Source organism: Polypterus senegalus, chromosome 3 (assembly GCF_016835505.1).
Source record: "Polypterus senegalus isolate Bchr_013 chromosome 3, ASM1683550v1, whole genome shotgun sequence".
Classification (NCBI taxonomy): Eukaryota; Metazoa; Chordata; class Cladistia; order Polypteriformes; family Polypteridae; genus Polypterus; species Polypterus senegalus.
The window spans coordinates 25,796,180-25,812,627 of record NC_053156.1 but is presented as its reverse complement, the minus strand read 5'-3'; the positions used below and the strand labels follow the sequence as shown (position 1 = coordinate 25,812,627).

At 42.4% G+C, this 16,448-nt stretch overlaps 1 protein-coding gene across 3 annotated transcripts in view; it reads left to right on the top strand.

The window, feature by feature from the left end:
* Positions 1-15,536, top strand: part of sp7 (Sp7 transcription factor) — a 45,206-nt gene extending 29,670 nt beyond the window's left edge. For 2 of the 3 annotated variants that reach the window (XM_039746826.1, XM_039746825.1), the window contains exon 2: positions 14,109-15,536. In XM_039746826.1, the coding sequence (XP_039602760.1) occupies positions 14,142-15,416 (1,275 nt within the window). In that variant the 5' untranslated portion in view covers positions 14,109-14,141 and the 3' untranslated portion in view covers positions 15,417-15,536. Of the gene's footprint in view, positions 1-8,793; positions 8,904-14,108 lie in introns of those variants that run through there. The other variant, XM_039746827.1, reaches the window with a different exon arrangement.
* Positions 15,537-16,448: the final 912 nt, after the last annotated feature.

Sequence of the window (16,448 nt, the reverse complement as noted above, 5' to 3'; positions counted from 1 at the left end):
AAGAGAGAAGTAGGTTCCTTGCCCAGTTGGGAGGCCCCAGGTGGATGGGCAGGTGTTCCAATCAGATGTACTTACAATACTTTCCCTGGCCGGAACTAAAGGGAAATCAGGAACAGATTGTCTGTAAGGGCTGTTTAATCCTCCAGGAATCTGAATGGCAGCATCTCTGGATATTGATGCCCATTCAGACACCAGAAGGAAATGTTGGGAATTATAGTCCAGTAGCACAACCTTCCTGGGACCCGTGGGTGCCACAAGAAGGCCCTGCAGGGAGTTACACTCCCTACTAATTGGGACTTCCATACGACCCAGAAGTGCTTCCAATGGGCAAAGCCCTGGCACCGGTAGTACTCCGGGGTCCTCAATAACAGGAGCCACACTGCCTTGCTCAGGCGAGTCGGAGCTGGGAGGGAGGAAGGCAACACTCGACTGGAGGGTTGGCAGTATGGAGGTAGAAAGAGAGAGAGAGAGAGGCACCATATGCATTCCTTGTACAAAGCTATTTATTAATAAACACCCGTTGATTTGAACCCAGGGATGGTTTGTGTGTTCGTGTTTGGGGCTCTATGGTGCCCCCTAACCTACACACTGTGTACAAGCTCTTCAGTGTCTGGGACGGCAGTCTGAAATCCCTGAGGCATCTGTGGTGGTCAAAATGTTGCCATGCAGTGTTTGGAGCAGGTTAGGACTTCAGTATTGCGGACACGGAGGTATTTGAAAGTGTCCACTCACCCCACCTGAGCGTTTGTGAATACGTAGGGGGTGCCAGTGCCATTGCTGTTTCTCCCAAAGTGCACAATCATCGTCTTTGTCTTCCCACCATTCAGGAGAAGACTGTTGTCCTGTCACCCCTTTGTGAGACTCTCCTCTTCATCCTGGTAAGCCTGTTCATTGTTGTTAGAGACCAAGCCCAGCCTAGCTATGTCATCAGCTTGAAATTTAGCACACAGGTACTTCTCACCATAAGCCCGGTATCTAACATTGCACTTTTGTCCTTACCCCTGGTGGAACATGTGGGGACATCAGCGTTGTAGTGGTAATAAATTTTACCGTTGGAAAGTCAAAGTAGCCATCTTCTTTATGTGCTGGATCTCTTTGAAAAAGCAGTAATGAAAAGTAGTGACCTGAGATAAAGACTGGACTCCTTCGGTCCTGTGTCTCTTTGGAGAGTCCTTGGGTGCCGCTGGTTTGACTTTATGTTTAATAGGTGGTTGCTCACGGAGTCCCGAATGAGTCACATTACTTGCATTGTGAGGGAGCGTAAGTTATGGCACTACGACCACGTGGTGTGATTCCCAGAGGGTGATTTGGCTCGCAGGGTCAATGCAGATGGACCAGGCCAAGGGGACACCTGGCTAAAGGCAGATAGAGGATCATCTCCGGAGGTTGGGACTGAACCACGTGTCTGCCTTTGGGGGTGTTGACAGCTGGGATCCCAAGCTGTTTTGTTGTGTGGTGGGAGTAGCAACAAGCTGTATCGGTGCCTGCTCCCCAACCTGACCTGACCTGAACAGTGACTTTATTCGACTTTGTGATTGGTCTCTATTTTGGCCAATAAGAGGAGGATGCTTTGGAGGTGTCTCAGTAGCAGATTATTTCTAAAATTATTTGTAAAACCATACCTTCATGTTTCTATAACTTTGGAAGGGGTTAATAGATTTTTGACATCTTCATCCATCTCAGATCTGATGTCTATAGTGGTGGCAACTAAACTCTTCAGAAACACTACATTTCATTTACCAGCAGAACTAGGGTGTTGTACCGTGTTAGCCATTATGGATGTGGTGACAAGAAGTCAAGCAAAATTGCACCTTAAATTGGCTTTTTAGTTTTAGTTTTCTTAGTTAGCCAATAAAAGGTGTAATTTCGCTTGACTTCTCGCTATTTCCCAGCAGAAAAACAGTACCACACTCTTTGTGACGACGAGCACGCTTGAGATTCTACCAAGTAACCTCAGTTCAATTCCAGCTTATTAAACTATTTTATTTTGCCTCATTATCTGTGTCATGGCCCAAGGCATGTCCCAGTTTGGCCAAATTTATATATTGTACCAGAAGTAAGAACCAAGAATATCTTATGCAAAGAAGATTTACTAAGCATAACAAGTTTAAGGTGAATAAAGTTGACCACCCCAGTTCATTCAGCTAGTGAAAGAAAAAGGCAAGACTGGCGACGCTGACCTACAAATGCAGTGAGAGCTTCATGTCAACGTTCCCATTGATTTGCCCCTAAGCCATAACAATGCAATTAGTACTGAAGTACCTTTTAAAAATCAACATCCTATAATTACAACATACAAACCTCTCATATACGGCATGTGCATAACTACATGAACAGGTCCTGTTTGACCTGTTAAGTCTGGTGGATATATATATATATATATATATATATATATATATATATATATATATATATATATATATATAACAGTATATGTACAGTGTACATAATGTGTGTATGTGTATAATATTTATATACACAGGTATTATACCCCTGTGACCTGGGGTTTCGATAAGATCACCATCCATTTTTTATGTCCTGAATGAGGTTGGTGTCAGAACGGGTATCTGGCCTTCAAAACTTCTGCTTCCATACCCACAAAATCTGGGGGGCAACCTGCCAACCTGAGGGAGCCTAAGAAATGACCTTTCAACGGAAAGAGAGTTATATTCATATACTAGGGGGCTTCGCTCGCCAACCCCCTTCCCCTCCCGCCATTATGAAGAAGGGGGCTGAACGCACCCCAAGGAGACACGGCCGATCCTCCGATATCCCCTCTTAAGTGTGATACAATGGGAAAAATTACATTTTTTTTTACCTCCTCTTTGCTCGATCAGCTGCTGGATTGCTGCTGCCGTACCGCGTGATCTGCATCTCGCACAGTGCTTCAAACGTTTAAAAGCCTGTTTGTACAGCAACTGTCCTTTGTCTCACTGCATTGTCTATCTTCTCCCCCAGACATCCTCAAACACTATTCGTTCTCTTTTCGCTGTTCAGTTATTTCACAGAATAATATTTCCCATTTGTTTGCACTAATGCGATCTTGACTCTCATTTTTTGAGACTTTCAAATTTTCCTACTTTCCTATTATCTCTAACCTGCTCTGCATGTGTATCACGGGACTTGCTTCCAAAGGTTGTAAGTGTGACGTGACTTGACTGTCTCGCCGGACGTGAAAGTGTCTCCCCGTTTCTCTTCCAAAGATCACGTCTCGTCGCAGGAAAAAAGTTTTGTATCGTAGCAAGATTTTTTTTTACAATAGGGAGATATGTCCATCCATCTATACATACACTGTATATCTATCCATCCATCCGGCCATTCTTGTTTAAAAGATCTTTGTGCAGTTTTCTTGGGGGAATAAAAAATTCAGGCATGGATGAGGTGGCAGTTTGTTGCTGGGCACTCTGACACACTCAGCCACAGAATGTATATATGTATACTGTATATTGTGACCAGTAGGGGGCCCAACAGCACCCGCCAAACCCCAAGTACAACCTCACCAACACAGTCCCAGGTTCAAATGTGTATTTGATTTAACAAGTTATCTTTAATAGTCTTTAAAGGGCTTCTTCTATTCAAAATATGGCAGAGCACAGCAAACTCCTTCTCTCTTCCTCCTCAACTTCTCCCAGAACAATGTCATCCAACTCCTCTCCCAACTCCAACTCGCCTGGATGAGATCGAGTGTCTTGTTTTATCTGTGACCCGGGAGTACTTCTGGTGCTAGGACACAGCCTTCTGGAAGCATCTCTGGATTGAGCAGAAATCCCTGAAAGCAGGGACTGTGAATTTTGGCTGCTCCTACTGGCAGCCTGCTATGGAACCCAGAAAGGGCTTCGTCACGAGACTACAGGTCCCAGCATGCCCTACAACTATTCGTGTGGGACTCCTAACCTAGGAATGTTGCCATCTAGTCTAATAGGTCAAAAAATATTCACCAGCGTTCATCTTCTCCGGGTCCTTCCTGGCTGGGTAAACATATCCCTGTTCAGTCCTGTGTGCCATCCATTACAATATACACACTCTCACACGCTTATTTAGTTAACTGGGAATGCTTCATAAGAGTACCATCTATTCTGATAAGATCTTTTGTTAGATTGAGCTCATGCTGGTGCGTTTAGGACATGCTGTAAATCCCCACGTGTCACGTCACTACAGACCTCCAGTGTATTTCTGAACCTCTAAATGTGAACACACAGCCTTATAAAATTAATTTGTGTTTTGATTGGAATGTTTGCGACTGCACCCTGGAATGACAGGGCGTCTTATCCTTAATTGTTATCCGCTTGTCATTTATTGCAGCCTAAAAAAACATTTCGGCTCCATTTTTTTTTTTTTGTTTTTCCTGAATTTGATAAACTGGTGAGACAAATCAACTTGTGGGTTGTTGTTTAAGAAGGACATGGCTGTCTGGAAATGCTTTGGCACACTCTGTCCAATTCAGCAGTTTGTCATAAATGGAGCCACTTAATTAGGTGACAATGATCTGTTTGTGATGTGGAGAACAGCTGTTGGAAAGGCAAGAGGGGCTTGAACGAGGTTTATCATCTGCAGTTTAAGAGCAGTTGAGGGGAATTCTGTGATAATCCTGAAATCAGAAAGGTAATTGAATGAATTGCGCCAATCGAATCATCTGTCATTAAGCTGCTGAGAGTACCAGGGGGCACAACTCATGGGCCTGAGCAGAGGGCCACCAATACGTTGCTTCATCCAATGCCTTCCACTCATCTAACTGATGCCTGGTTGGCAGCCTAGTGATCTTCAAGGCATTGGGCTCTAAACCACAGGGTCACAAGTGCAGTTCACCTCACAGTGTGTCAAAGAGGGAGGTGCACCACCTGTTAGAGTTCAAAATCCATTTGTCCATTTTCTAACTCATTTCTGTGTTTCATTGTTGCAGTGCATAGGGCAGGAAACAACCTTAGGCATGGTGCCAGTCCTTTACAGGACACATGCACACACCTGCAGTTGATATTTATAATTTTCCTAAGATAAAAGCTGCAGTTGAATGAAAAAAGGAAATGCTAAGGGCCCTATGGTTAAATATTCCTAGTGCTTGTTCCACTCAATAAACACAGATATAAATACATGTCACCAACTACACTGGTTGATTTTGGCTGTATTTTACCCTTGTGGCTTGCCTGTTTCATCGAGATAGTAGTGACAAAGTAAAGCTGCTATATTACAGTGGTTGAGAAAAATTAACAAAACTAAACAAATTCTAGTCTATGTACAGTACCATTTTCGAATTCAGATGATCAAGAATGTGCAACTAATGCTTTGTGTTTAATTCCTAAGATGAATTCCCAAAACCTTATAATGGCAGGAGATATTAATTGTGTATTAGTTTTTAAATTAGAGAGGTCTTTCGCTTGTTGGTATCTGTTATGTTGATATTATTATTTTTTTAAGTAGTATGCCATTTTAATGTTCTCCTTTTTGAAAATAATATATATATATATATATACTGTATATATATACATATATATATATATATATAGTAAACCCTCGTTTATCGCAGTTAATCCATTCTAGACTCTACCGCGATAAATGCCTTTCCGCGAAGTAGGATTCTTTATTTATAAATTGAAAATTTTCACAGTTAGAGCATAAAAAACCAATTTATGACCTTCTAAATATGTTTCTTAACATTATTAGAGCCCTCTAGAGATGAAATAACACCCTTTAGTCAAACGTTTAAACTGTGCTCCATGACAAGACAGAGATGACAGTTCCCTCTCACAATTAAAAGAATGAAAACATATCTTCCTCTTCAAAGGAGTGTGCATCAGGAGCAGAGAATATCAGAGAGAGAGAGAAAAGCAAATAATCAAAAATCAATAGGGCTGTTCGGGCTTTTAAGTATGCGAAACACCGCCAGAAAAAGCAGCTGCAAGGAAGGGAGCAATGTGAAGGTAGTCTTTCATCATTTTTTAGAGGAGCGTCCGTATCTTCTAGGCCAGTGTGCGGACAGCCCCTCTGCTCACACCCCCTCCGTCAGGAGCAGAGAATGTCAGAGAGAGTGAGAGAGACAGAGAAAAGCAAACAATCAAAAATAAATACATGCTGTTCGGGCTTTCAAGTATGCGAAGCATATCATTGAGGAGTCTTATTTAATATGTAATACGTGCTCTGATTGGGTAGCTTCTCGGCCATCTGTCAAAAGCGTCCCTTGTATGAAATCAACTGGGCAAACAAACTGAGGAAGCATGTACCATAAATTAAAAGACCCATTGTCCGCAGAAATCAGCGAACCAGCGAAAAATCTGTGATATATATTTAGATATGCCTAAATTTAAAATCTGCGATGGAGTGAAGCCATGAAAGTCGAAGCGCGATATAGCGAGGGATCACTGTATATATGTACATACATTCATACATACATACATACAGTACATACATACAGACATACATACATACATACATACAAATATATATATATATATATATATATATATATATATATATATATATATATATATATATATATTAATATATATAAGGGACATTCAAAAAGTTTTATGTTGGAAATGGTGAAGGCGGGAGGAGTAGTAATTGGGCACTAAAAAGTTGGTACGAGGCTGGGAAAAATGCATTACAAAGAAAGATGATTATGTAGAAAGAAATGTGAGTTGTTTTTGTAATTCTTAATAAATAGAGTTAAAAAAAGTGCGGAAACTTTTTAAACGTCCTTCATATATATATATATATAATATATATATATATATATATATATAAATAAAGATAAGTCAGTGAGTTAATTAGTCTTATCTACTAAGTATATAATAAAACACTAAGGTCTGTGTGTGTGTCCAATCCCTGCAAGCAATCTGATTGGTCAGTTTGGCTTTGTTGTGCTCGATCAGTTTGGCATTGGTGATGCAATCAAAAGAGGAAGTGAGAGTGTGTGACACACAAGAAAAAGTAAAAGAGTAGGAGGCATGCTGAGAGTCACCTTAAAGAAGGGCAGTATGAAAGGGGACAGGAAGTGGTAAATAGTGGTGGAGTCTGAGAAGCAGCCATAATGGGATTGCACTTTCTACTGAAGCAACAGAGTTTCAAACACATGAGGATACAGAGGAAGGTGCTGATGGTACACATAGGGCAGGGGGTAGTAAATATTTTTAAATTTATTTAATTACCTGTCTGCATTGGTAACGTGGCTAGTATTTTATAAAGCAGGGGTCCTCATTCACAGTCCTGGAGTGCCGCAGTGACTGCAGGTTTTCATTCTAGCCAGTTTCCTAATTAGAACTCAGTCCTTGCTGAGCCACCTTTGGCTGATATAACAGTCAAACTATATTAACCATTTTGATTCAGAATGCCAGTCACTCTGTGCAAATCACCAACTCTGCCTCCAGCCCAAGAACCCGACCATCACACTTCCTCCTCCATGTCTGACGGTTGGTGTCGCATCCTTTCACCAACTTGACGGGGACAAACACCCTGTGTGATGAAACAAAGATTTCAAATTTGGATTCATCGGTCCGTGAGACTTTGTCCAGTCTGCAGTCATCCACAGCTGGTATTTCAAGTCCCTGTTTTGTCCTTTAAGGAATGGCTTTCTTGCTGCCACCCAGCCTGTTAAACCTGCAGCACAAAGTCTCCTCTTCACAGTAGAAACTGACACTTGTTTTACTCCACCACATCTGTGATCACGCAAGCAGGTGACCCTCAGAAACTTGTCTTCTGATTTCTGATTGGCTTGTGACTTTGGCTCTGCTAGATCTCTTCCTATCAGAGCTTCTTTCATTTTCCAGCTGCCTTTGGATTGTTGGGACACCACTGGACTCCCTGACACTTTGATGTTGTTTACAGTTCCTCTAAATGAATGGCCTACACTTCTAAGGCTAATAATGCTCTGACTCATTTCATTTGTTCATTGCCGTTTTCTTGCCATTGTCCAAGTAGTACTTCAGAGGGTGTAGTAACACAGTCTGCTCTAACTCTGCTTTAAGACACTACAAGGGTTTTTTTAAGTAATTGACAGAAGTTGGGCCACCTGTGCAAATTGTTTGCTTCAACTTGTAAGACTTCATTTACTTGAACTGATGCAGCACATCTGTAGGTTGTAATCTATTAGTTGGTCTCTGAAGAAGGCTCATTTAGAATATTCTGATATTTCCTTTTTTTCAGTTTTTGCCAACCTAAACTTTAAATTTAAACCTCTGGTAGTTTACTGCATAGCTTTTCACCATTTTAGGTCATCCATTGCATTTCAACTGAATACATTTTAAGAAAAACTGAGGTGTTCCAAAACTTTTAACCGATAGTGTATATAGCACCACGAAGCTAGAGAGGTTGCAGCACTCTGTCCAATTTATTATTGAGGAATAAGCAAGAGAATAGCCATCTGAGTGACGCCTGTTGTCTCTGAGGGCTGATTTCTCTTTTCATTAGAAGCAAATGGTCCATTGCTTAATCTGTATCACTGTCAAAGATTATTTTATTATCATTACTTATTTGGATGACGCTACTATCCAAGGCGACTTACACCATTTATGATACAATTGCTTCCATTTCATTTGCATTTCCAATTGGAGCACAGGCAGGATCACACAGTGTCAAATTTGAACCCACAGCCTCAGAGCTTGAAGGTTTTAAGTTCAAAACCTTAATCCGTACACCACACTGCTTGCCCTAGGATTGTATTATTCTCTTTAAATTACCTCATTGAATCAATCATTAAATCACTATTGTATACGGCGCTATTAACCGCATGCACCTTGCCAAGGAGCTTTATGAAGCCAATGGGGTTACAATGCACTATCAATTTTAACAAATGAACGTGCAAAATTAGGAATAAACGAAAGTGATGAAGAAATTGAGAACAGCTGGCAGCAACGCGACCCTGCTTCCATGCTTGTACCCGATCGACACAGACGCCCCTTCACTTGAAGCTGGTAAGCGGCGGCGTGTTGCGCGTCGGTTCTCCGCTTTAATAAAAGATTTTCACTGTCAGCTGTGCACGTTGACAATGATGACCTGGGAAAACCGACAAAGCTTTGCAGTCACTGGGGTCCCTGGACTGGTTGGAGTGGGTTCTGTAATGAAGCGGCTTGGTGGTAGCGCTTCTGCTACGGAGTAAGAAGATCGCGGTTATCGTCACGGGTGCTCCTTGCGTGGAGTTTCCTCCCACAGTCCGAGGACGTGCAGGTTAGGTGGATTGGCGATGATAAATTGACCCCTCGTGTATGTGTGTGTGTGTGTGTGTGTGTGTGTTCATCCTGCGGTTACCTTGAGCCCTAGTTGTTGGGATTTTCTCCAGATGCACCACGATCCTGTCTTCTAATTCGGGGTCAAGCTCATTAGTGGTTCCCCCTTAACCACCTCCTGACATATTAATTCACGCACAAAGCTCACGCATTCTAAGGACTTATGAGCCGTTATGACATGGGGGGGGTCTCTGATTTTTGGAGTTTGCTTTCTTGACTGTTAAGCCTGAACGAGACTCCATTGTCAGCAGTGGCCCATGGTGGTGGGCTATTGACGTGTTGTTGTCGTCACCTACTGTAAGTCTATCTTGTTCTCTTGTTACTTAAGTCTTCATCTGCATGTGCCGCACAGCTTTCCGTGTTATTTGCTCGGTCACTTTTTTCATCTCTCCGATTTTTGTCTCTTTGGTCTTCTCCGTGCACTTTGTCTTTGCAGCTTTGACCAGATGTAGATGTAGTTGTAAGTTGGCTCTATGGTTCTTTAGTGGGCTGTGTGGTTCATCGTTGCTCCATTGCTTGACAAAGCACCGCTTCATTCTGGAAGGGTTCTCTGCTTATGAAGTTGCTTTGAAAAACTTCCTAATATGTAGAAAATAAAAATAAACAATAAACTGCAATCTTTAATGTATGGTATGCTACCTTGTAGAACGCTAACAGATTAAGAAAACCAGCCTGTGTGATTGCATGCAGCGAGTCTCTATAATGACGAGCCTTTGGTATTTCACAGATCTGTTACCATCTAGTCATAGAGATTTACAGTAAGAAGCTAAAAAAAATAATTGGGTCTTATGGCATCGTTGTGAAGAACCACACTGGCACCTTTATTTTTAAGAGATAGTAAATAATGGGCGGCACGGTGGCGCAGTGCATGTTCTCCTCGTGTCTGCGTGGGTTTCCTCCCACAGTCCAAAGACATGCAGGTTAGGTGCATTGGCGATTCTAAATTGTGCTTGGTGTGTGTGTGTGTGTGCGCGTCCTGCCCGGATTTTCTAAACTGTCCCGCGTGTGTGCACCCTGCCTGGGGTTTGTTTCCTGTGTTGGCTGGGATTGGCTCCAGCAGACCCCCGTGACCCTGTAGTTAGGATATAGCTGGATGGATAGTAAATAATCACAAATATATTTAAACAGATTTTTGGAAAACCAAGAAGCCAGGATTTTCAAAGGACTCTTTCAGGGCAGAGCGCAGGCTAAACTCAGGTTTTCTTATTCTGTTAGTGTCCTGCAAAGTACAGGACGTAGCAGAAGTTTTTCAAAGCAAAAGGAACCAACTTCACATGCAAAGAAGACTTCCCAGAATGAAATATAGTGCTTTGTCAAGCAATGGGAACCACACAATCCAATAAAGAACCATAAAGTGCCATTAAAGAACCAGCGCTTTTAGGATTGTCGTGGGATACATCAGATCAAGAAAATGTGAACTAAGCCTGTGGTAGTGCTTCACTCAAAAAAAAAAAAAAACTTTGGAAATGTTAATATGTTAATAAACACTTTACATATTTTAAAATGCTCAACTTTTACAGAGTATACACCTGTAAAATTAATTTAATTAATTCAAAGAAAATGTGTGCGCTTTAACCCTTATAAATTCAGATAATTTAAATTAATGTGGGTCCCCGTGCAAGGCACTTTGCAAGCCAATCGCTCGTCTTGGGTATTGCTCCTCCAATTTACAGGGAAAACGCGGGGGTTAGTGGCAGGATTGGCACTCATGCCACTGTAAAAAAACAAAAAAAAAAACCTCAAAGTGGTCCAGTGTGGCGCTTAGGTGTCACCTGCAGTACGTCTGTACTCGGGTTCCAATCCGGGTGATTCGTCGTGTGGTGAGTGTGGCAACGCGCTGTATCAGCGCATGCTCCCACCTGCTCTCTCTCCCTCTCTCTCTCTCTCTCTCTCTCTCTCTCTCTCTCTCTCTCTCTCTCTCTCTCTCTCTCTTAAACTAATAAGACCAGTTCACCACTTTTTTTAATACATTCAGAATTTTCATTCAGTTTTGTTAGGTTCTCTTCATTCTTTCTATGCTTTGCAATTAAATAGTATATGCAAATCTACTGTACGTGTATGGAAGTACATTAATTTGTAGAGAATTTAATAGACAATTATTGCATAAATGAAAAGAAATTTTACTGTTAAAAATGAAGCGGTGAAGTGCTGCCATAGTGCGTCCGCCTGCACCTTGTGACGTTGAAGTGTTTTAGGTTAACAAATGAAACATAACAGTACATAACAAACAGGGTTGTTGACTTTATTTATCTCTTTTAAGATTCATAAAAGTTACAATAATCGTGTTTGTCGATATTACGTCGCTATTTCTAGTTTTGTTGATATAATTCTCTCAGATGTCACATTAACATAGTTAAATCACGTTGAAGCTCAACCATTTTTTTTTTTTTTTCTTTTAATAGAAGCGTAATCAGCCCGGTTGTCATTGTCTTTACTCATATCTTACATTACTCTTGCTCAAAATTGACACATTTTTAATACTGAGAATACAGTATGTCTAATTTTGCTACACACATAACTTAAAATGATTTAAACAACTTTAATGTTTCCGACTATCCTGTATTTGCATAAAGAATAGCCAGTGGGTCCGTGGATCTGCACCTACGTACTGCATGTGGAGACCCTTGGGAGGTCCTGTGCTCGACCACTCAGGTCTGCTGACACACAGGTGTGTGTCGCATCAAATCTCAGTCCAGACTCTAGCCATGTGTCACTGGTGGAACTCTGCCTCCCTTAAAGCGCTCAAGAATCTTCTGAGGATTCCCCTGTTTGGTGAAGTTCTGCCTAACTGATAGCTTTTATAAATCTGGGGAGTGTTAACTCGCTTAGATTTTATTCTGCACTCCTCACTTGTGATGATTCATTTTGTTCCCAAACACTCAACAGACTGGAGCAACTTCATTAGGCTGACCTCCTTTTCTGAGTCACTTTGGACAGAAGAACCCACCACACAAATAAATGGAAACAGAAATTGCATTTGTGGTGCAAGAGACCCCCACATCTGTATAAATGTTGAAACAAAGTTAAAATACTTTCAGTGAGTTGACTTTGTCCTGAATTCTGTGGATTTTGAGTGGTTGTGGATGCTATTATATAACACTTGTTTTAAACATTGACAAATATGTTGGCTACCCTACATCAGAAAAGTATTTTTTCTTTGCCTCATGTATTACAGAATTAGCATGATAAAAAAAGACAGAAAACACTATTATCCAAAATAAATGGGAAATGAAATGGCCTTTTGTATTGTTAAAAATTTATATTGATTTAGTATAAATAATCATATTAATATTCGTGATTGATTGGATAAGTGTGACATACTTGATCTAAGTTCATTCAATCATATATTTTATTGAATGTATCATTATTATTATTATTGTTATTATTATTATTATTTCTTTAGCAGAAGCCTTTATCCAAAGTGACTTACAAGGCAAGTAAAATAAGTACAGGAAGGAAGGTGCAAGCATCCAAAGCAACAGACAACAAGATAAGAAGCAAACACAATGGTATTAGAATAATGACGTAATCACACCTGAAGCTAATGTACTCCAACAAGTCGCATCCTGAACTCTTATTATTATATAAATCATTGTCTTAAACTAATGTACCTAAAGAAGTTCAATTATATAAATAAGAAAAAAATACATATAAAATTCCATTATAAATTGAAATGGATATTTGTCATGAGATTGAAATTTGAAAGTTTTTAACTTTATTTTGCAATTTCTGCACAATATACATTATTGATTGATTGATTGGGTGGCATGGCGGCGCAGTGGGTAGCGCTGCTGCCTTGCAGTTAGGAGACCTGGGTGTGCTTCCCAGGTCCTCCCTGCGTGGAGTTTGCATGTTCTCCCCGTGTCTGTGTGGTTTTCCTCCCACAGTCCAAAGACATGCAGGTTAGGTGGATTGGCGATTCTAAATTGTCCCCAGTGTGTGCTTGGTGTGTGTGTGTTTGGTGTGTGTGTGCCCTGCCCAGGGTTTGTTCCTGCCTTGCACCCTGTGCTGGCTGGGATTGGCTCCATCAGACCCCCGTGACCCTGTGTTAGGATACAGCGGGTCGGACAATGACTGATTGATTGATTCGCTGTATTATTTGTCCTGTGTGTCTGCATTCTTGTTTTGATGTTTCTGCTGCTGTATGCATCTGAATTTTGACCTGAGATTCATTATGATGGGAATTTGTCATACAACTGAAATGTGTAAATCTTATTAATTGGGCCTACGCAATGTCCTTTTTTCATTATCTGTATAGCTTGTGGTGTTTCACAAATCTGTGAGCACCTACTCCAGTGATTTATGATTCTAACTAAATAACTCTTCTCTCTCTTTCTCTCTTTTGGGTGTCCTTATGGCATCACTCGGAAGTTACCGTTCATTTTAAGAGTGTAAGGCAGGGCCCCAGGATGCTCACCAGTGACAGGCCTATATTTTTTGGGGCCCTGATATATAAACAGTTATGGGGGTCCCTTTTCAACCAGCAATGAGGTCTGGGTACCCAGTGCTATCTTTTCCAATGGGGTTGCCCCATGATAGGTCACCATTTTTTTTTTTTTTTGTAAATCTAAGCACTACTTCTTAGATTTTGATTAAAATTGCTGTATTGGATTATCTCGCATGTCAAAGTCACTCGTGAAAATATCAATTTCCTATGCCTTCTAATTTTTGAGTTATGGGGGAACAAAAATTAAAGTCACTTCTGGGGCCTCTCTGTGATTAGGGGCCTTGAAGCTTAAGCTTCATTCATTTCATAGTAGAAGATCCGCCATTGGTGCTCATGGGGTTGTGGTTGGGGGGATGCTTAGTTTATGATATTTGTAATTTTGAATTTCAAACTGAGCCTCGGTCTTGAAAGCCCCCCTTTTTTTTTTATTCCCCTCTTCTCTGCAGGATGAGGCACGCTATGGTTCAAGCCCTCTGGCTATGCTGACAGCAACCTGCAATAAATTTGGAGGCTCCAGTCCAGTGAGGGATTCAGCAACTCCCAGCAAAACAGGAAACGGCAACTCTGTGAAGAAAGTCTACGGCCTGAGCTCCGAGCTCCAGACACCCAAAAGCAGCAGGAGTCCAGAGGGAATGGGGGACCCGTATCCTGGATCGTTCGCCGGAGGAAATGGACTCATGACCCAATCTGGAAGCCCACAGGCTTCCACCACCTATGGTGCTGACTATAACCCCTTCCCGCATTCTTTCCCACCTTCGTCCACTTCTCAGGACCCCTCGCTCTTAGTGTCCAAGACCCATGCCTCCGCAGACTGTCTGACGAGTGTCTACACCTCCTTAGACATGCCTCACCCATACGGTTCTTGGTATAAAGCTAGCATCCATCCTGGCATCTCTGCGGCTTCTACAAATCCAACATCGTCCTGGTGGGACGTTCATTCCAACACCAACTGGCTGAGTGCTGCGCAGACACAGCCTGACAGCCTACAAGCTTCTCTGCAGCCCGTGCCCCCTCAGGCTTCTCTGAGCCCCCAGCTGCCTAGTTACAGCTCTGAGTTCACCTCCTTGAGTCCAACTCCTTATTCCACAGTAGGACTTGGCTCTTCCTCCCATCTGCTTCCCTCCAGCCAACACATGCTAACCCAGGATATGTACAAGCCCAAGCCAGTTGCCAACAGCCCACTGATGGAAAGCCCAATTGGTCTGAAACCATCGAGAAGTTCTGGCTATGGGGGGTCCACGCCCGGCCGCTCATCTTGTGATTGCCCCAACTGCCAGGAACTAGAGAGGCTGGGAGCTTCAGCCGCTAGTCTCAGAAAGAAGCCTGTCCACAGCTGCCATATTCCAGGCTGTGGGAAGGTTTACGGCAAGGCGTCCCACCTGAAAGCCCACCTGCGCTGGCACACGGGGGAAAGGCCCTTCGTGTGCAACTGGCTCTTCTGCGGCAAGCGTTTCACACGCTCGGACGAGCTGGAGAGACACGTGCGCACGCACACCCGAGAGAAGAAGTTCACCTGCCTGCTGTGCAACAAGCGCTTCACGCGCAGTGACCACCTGAGCAAGCACCAGAAGACACACGCCGAGGGGGTGGTGCCAGGAAAGCCGGGAACTGAAGGGGTGGACGGGGAACGGGAGGGCACTCCAGAAACGAGCCCCCCAGCTGGTAACGGGATATCCGACGCCACGGCCAACGATGAAGAGAAGGCGACAAACGCCACCAGCCCGGAGCACGCCGGAGGGCTTCTGGAGATCTGATTGCCAAGAAGAAGGACTGTTGGAAGAAATGGGGAGGGGCGGGGTGGATGGGTGGGCGTGGTTTGTGTGCTAGGATTGACAGGACCGTAATATTTGGACAAATAACGGAGCCAAAGACAAGTTGTGAGAGGAGAACACCGGTTTGCCATATCGGACCTTTATACAGTGGAAGAACGTGAGAGGTTTCCTTGTTGTGTCACCAGAATCATCAGACTTTGATTGGCCGCCTCCAATCAGAAATCAGTCGGCATTTCCAAAATCACGATGGACACTTCCGGGCCGTTCTTGTCTTGTATTCAGGACTGAAGAGCGAACTGCAAGCTGCTACCATAACCTCAGGCTGTACAACGGAAAATGGGCGGCTGAGCGCCGGTGACGTCAGAGAAAGGAACTATATACAGTATATAATCTGTACGAAAAAAGGAGGGGGCAATGGCCACACCGGAATCCAGACTCGACGAACTGGACGGAATCCGACTGCCCCGTCATCTGGAGGACTTCAAACGTTCTGACTGGCTACGTGAGGGCGAGTGTTAACGGACATATTGTGTTGGAAATGAATGAGCGATATGACGAAGTGAATTACTAGTATTAATAATAATCGGGGATTTTAATTTAAGACAAACTAAAATTATACACATATTTATATATTAAGTTATGACCTAAAGTGCTGTAACTAACCACTTTTCTCCCCCACAACCCGAAAGACTTGACGCCCTTCTTATAATTACAGCACCTGACAGGTCGAGAAAGCCAAATGAATAAACCGCTAAATTGGGGGGTGTTGTTCGCGTGTGACCTGTGACGTGTAAAGTTTTACCTTTAAAAATGCTTTCTTTCTTTCTTTCTTTGTTTTTTTATTATTATGATTATTATTATTATTCGCTGTTTTAGAATAACGTGGCCGATGGATTAAGCTGTTTTAAAAGCAAGTGCCTTTTCACACACCAAAGAAAAAAAACGTTTTAATGCAACTTCTTGCTTCAGTAGTAAATGCGATAATCAAAGTAGGCTTCTTTGTATTTTTTATAT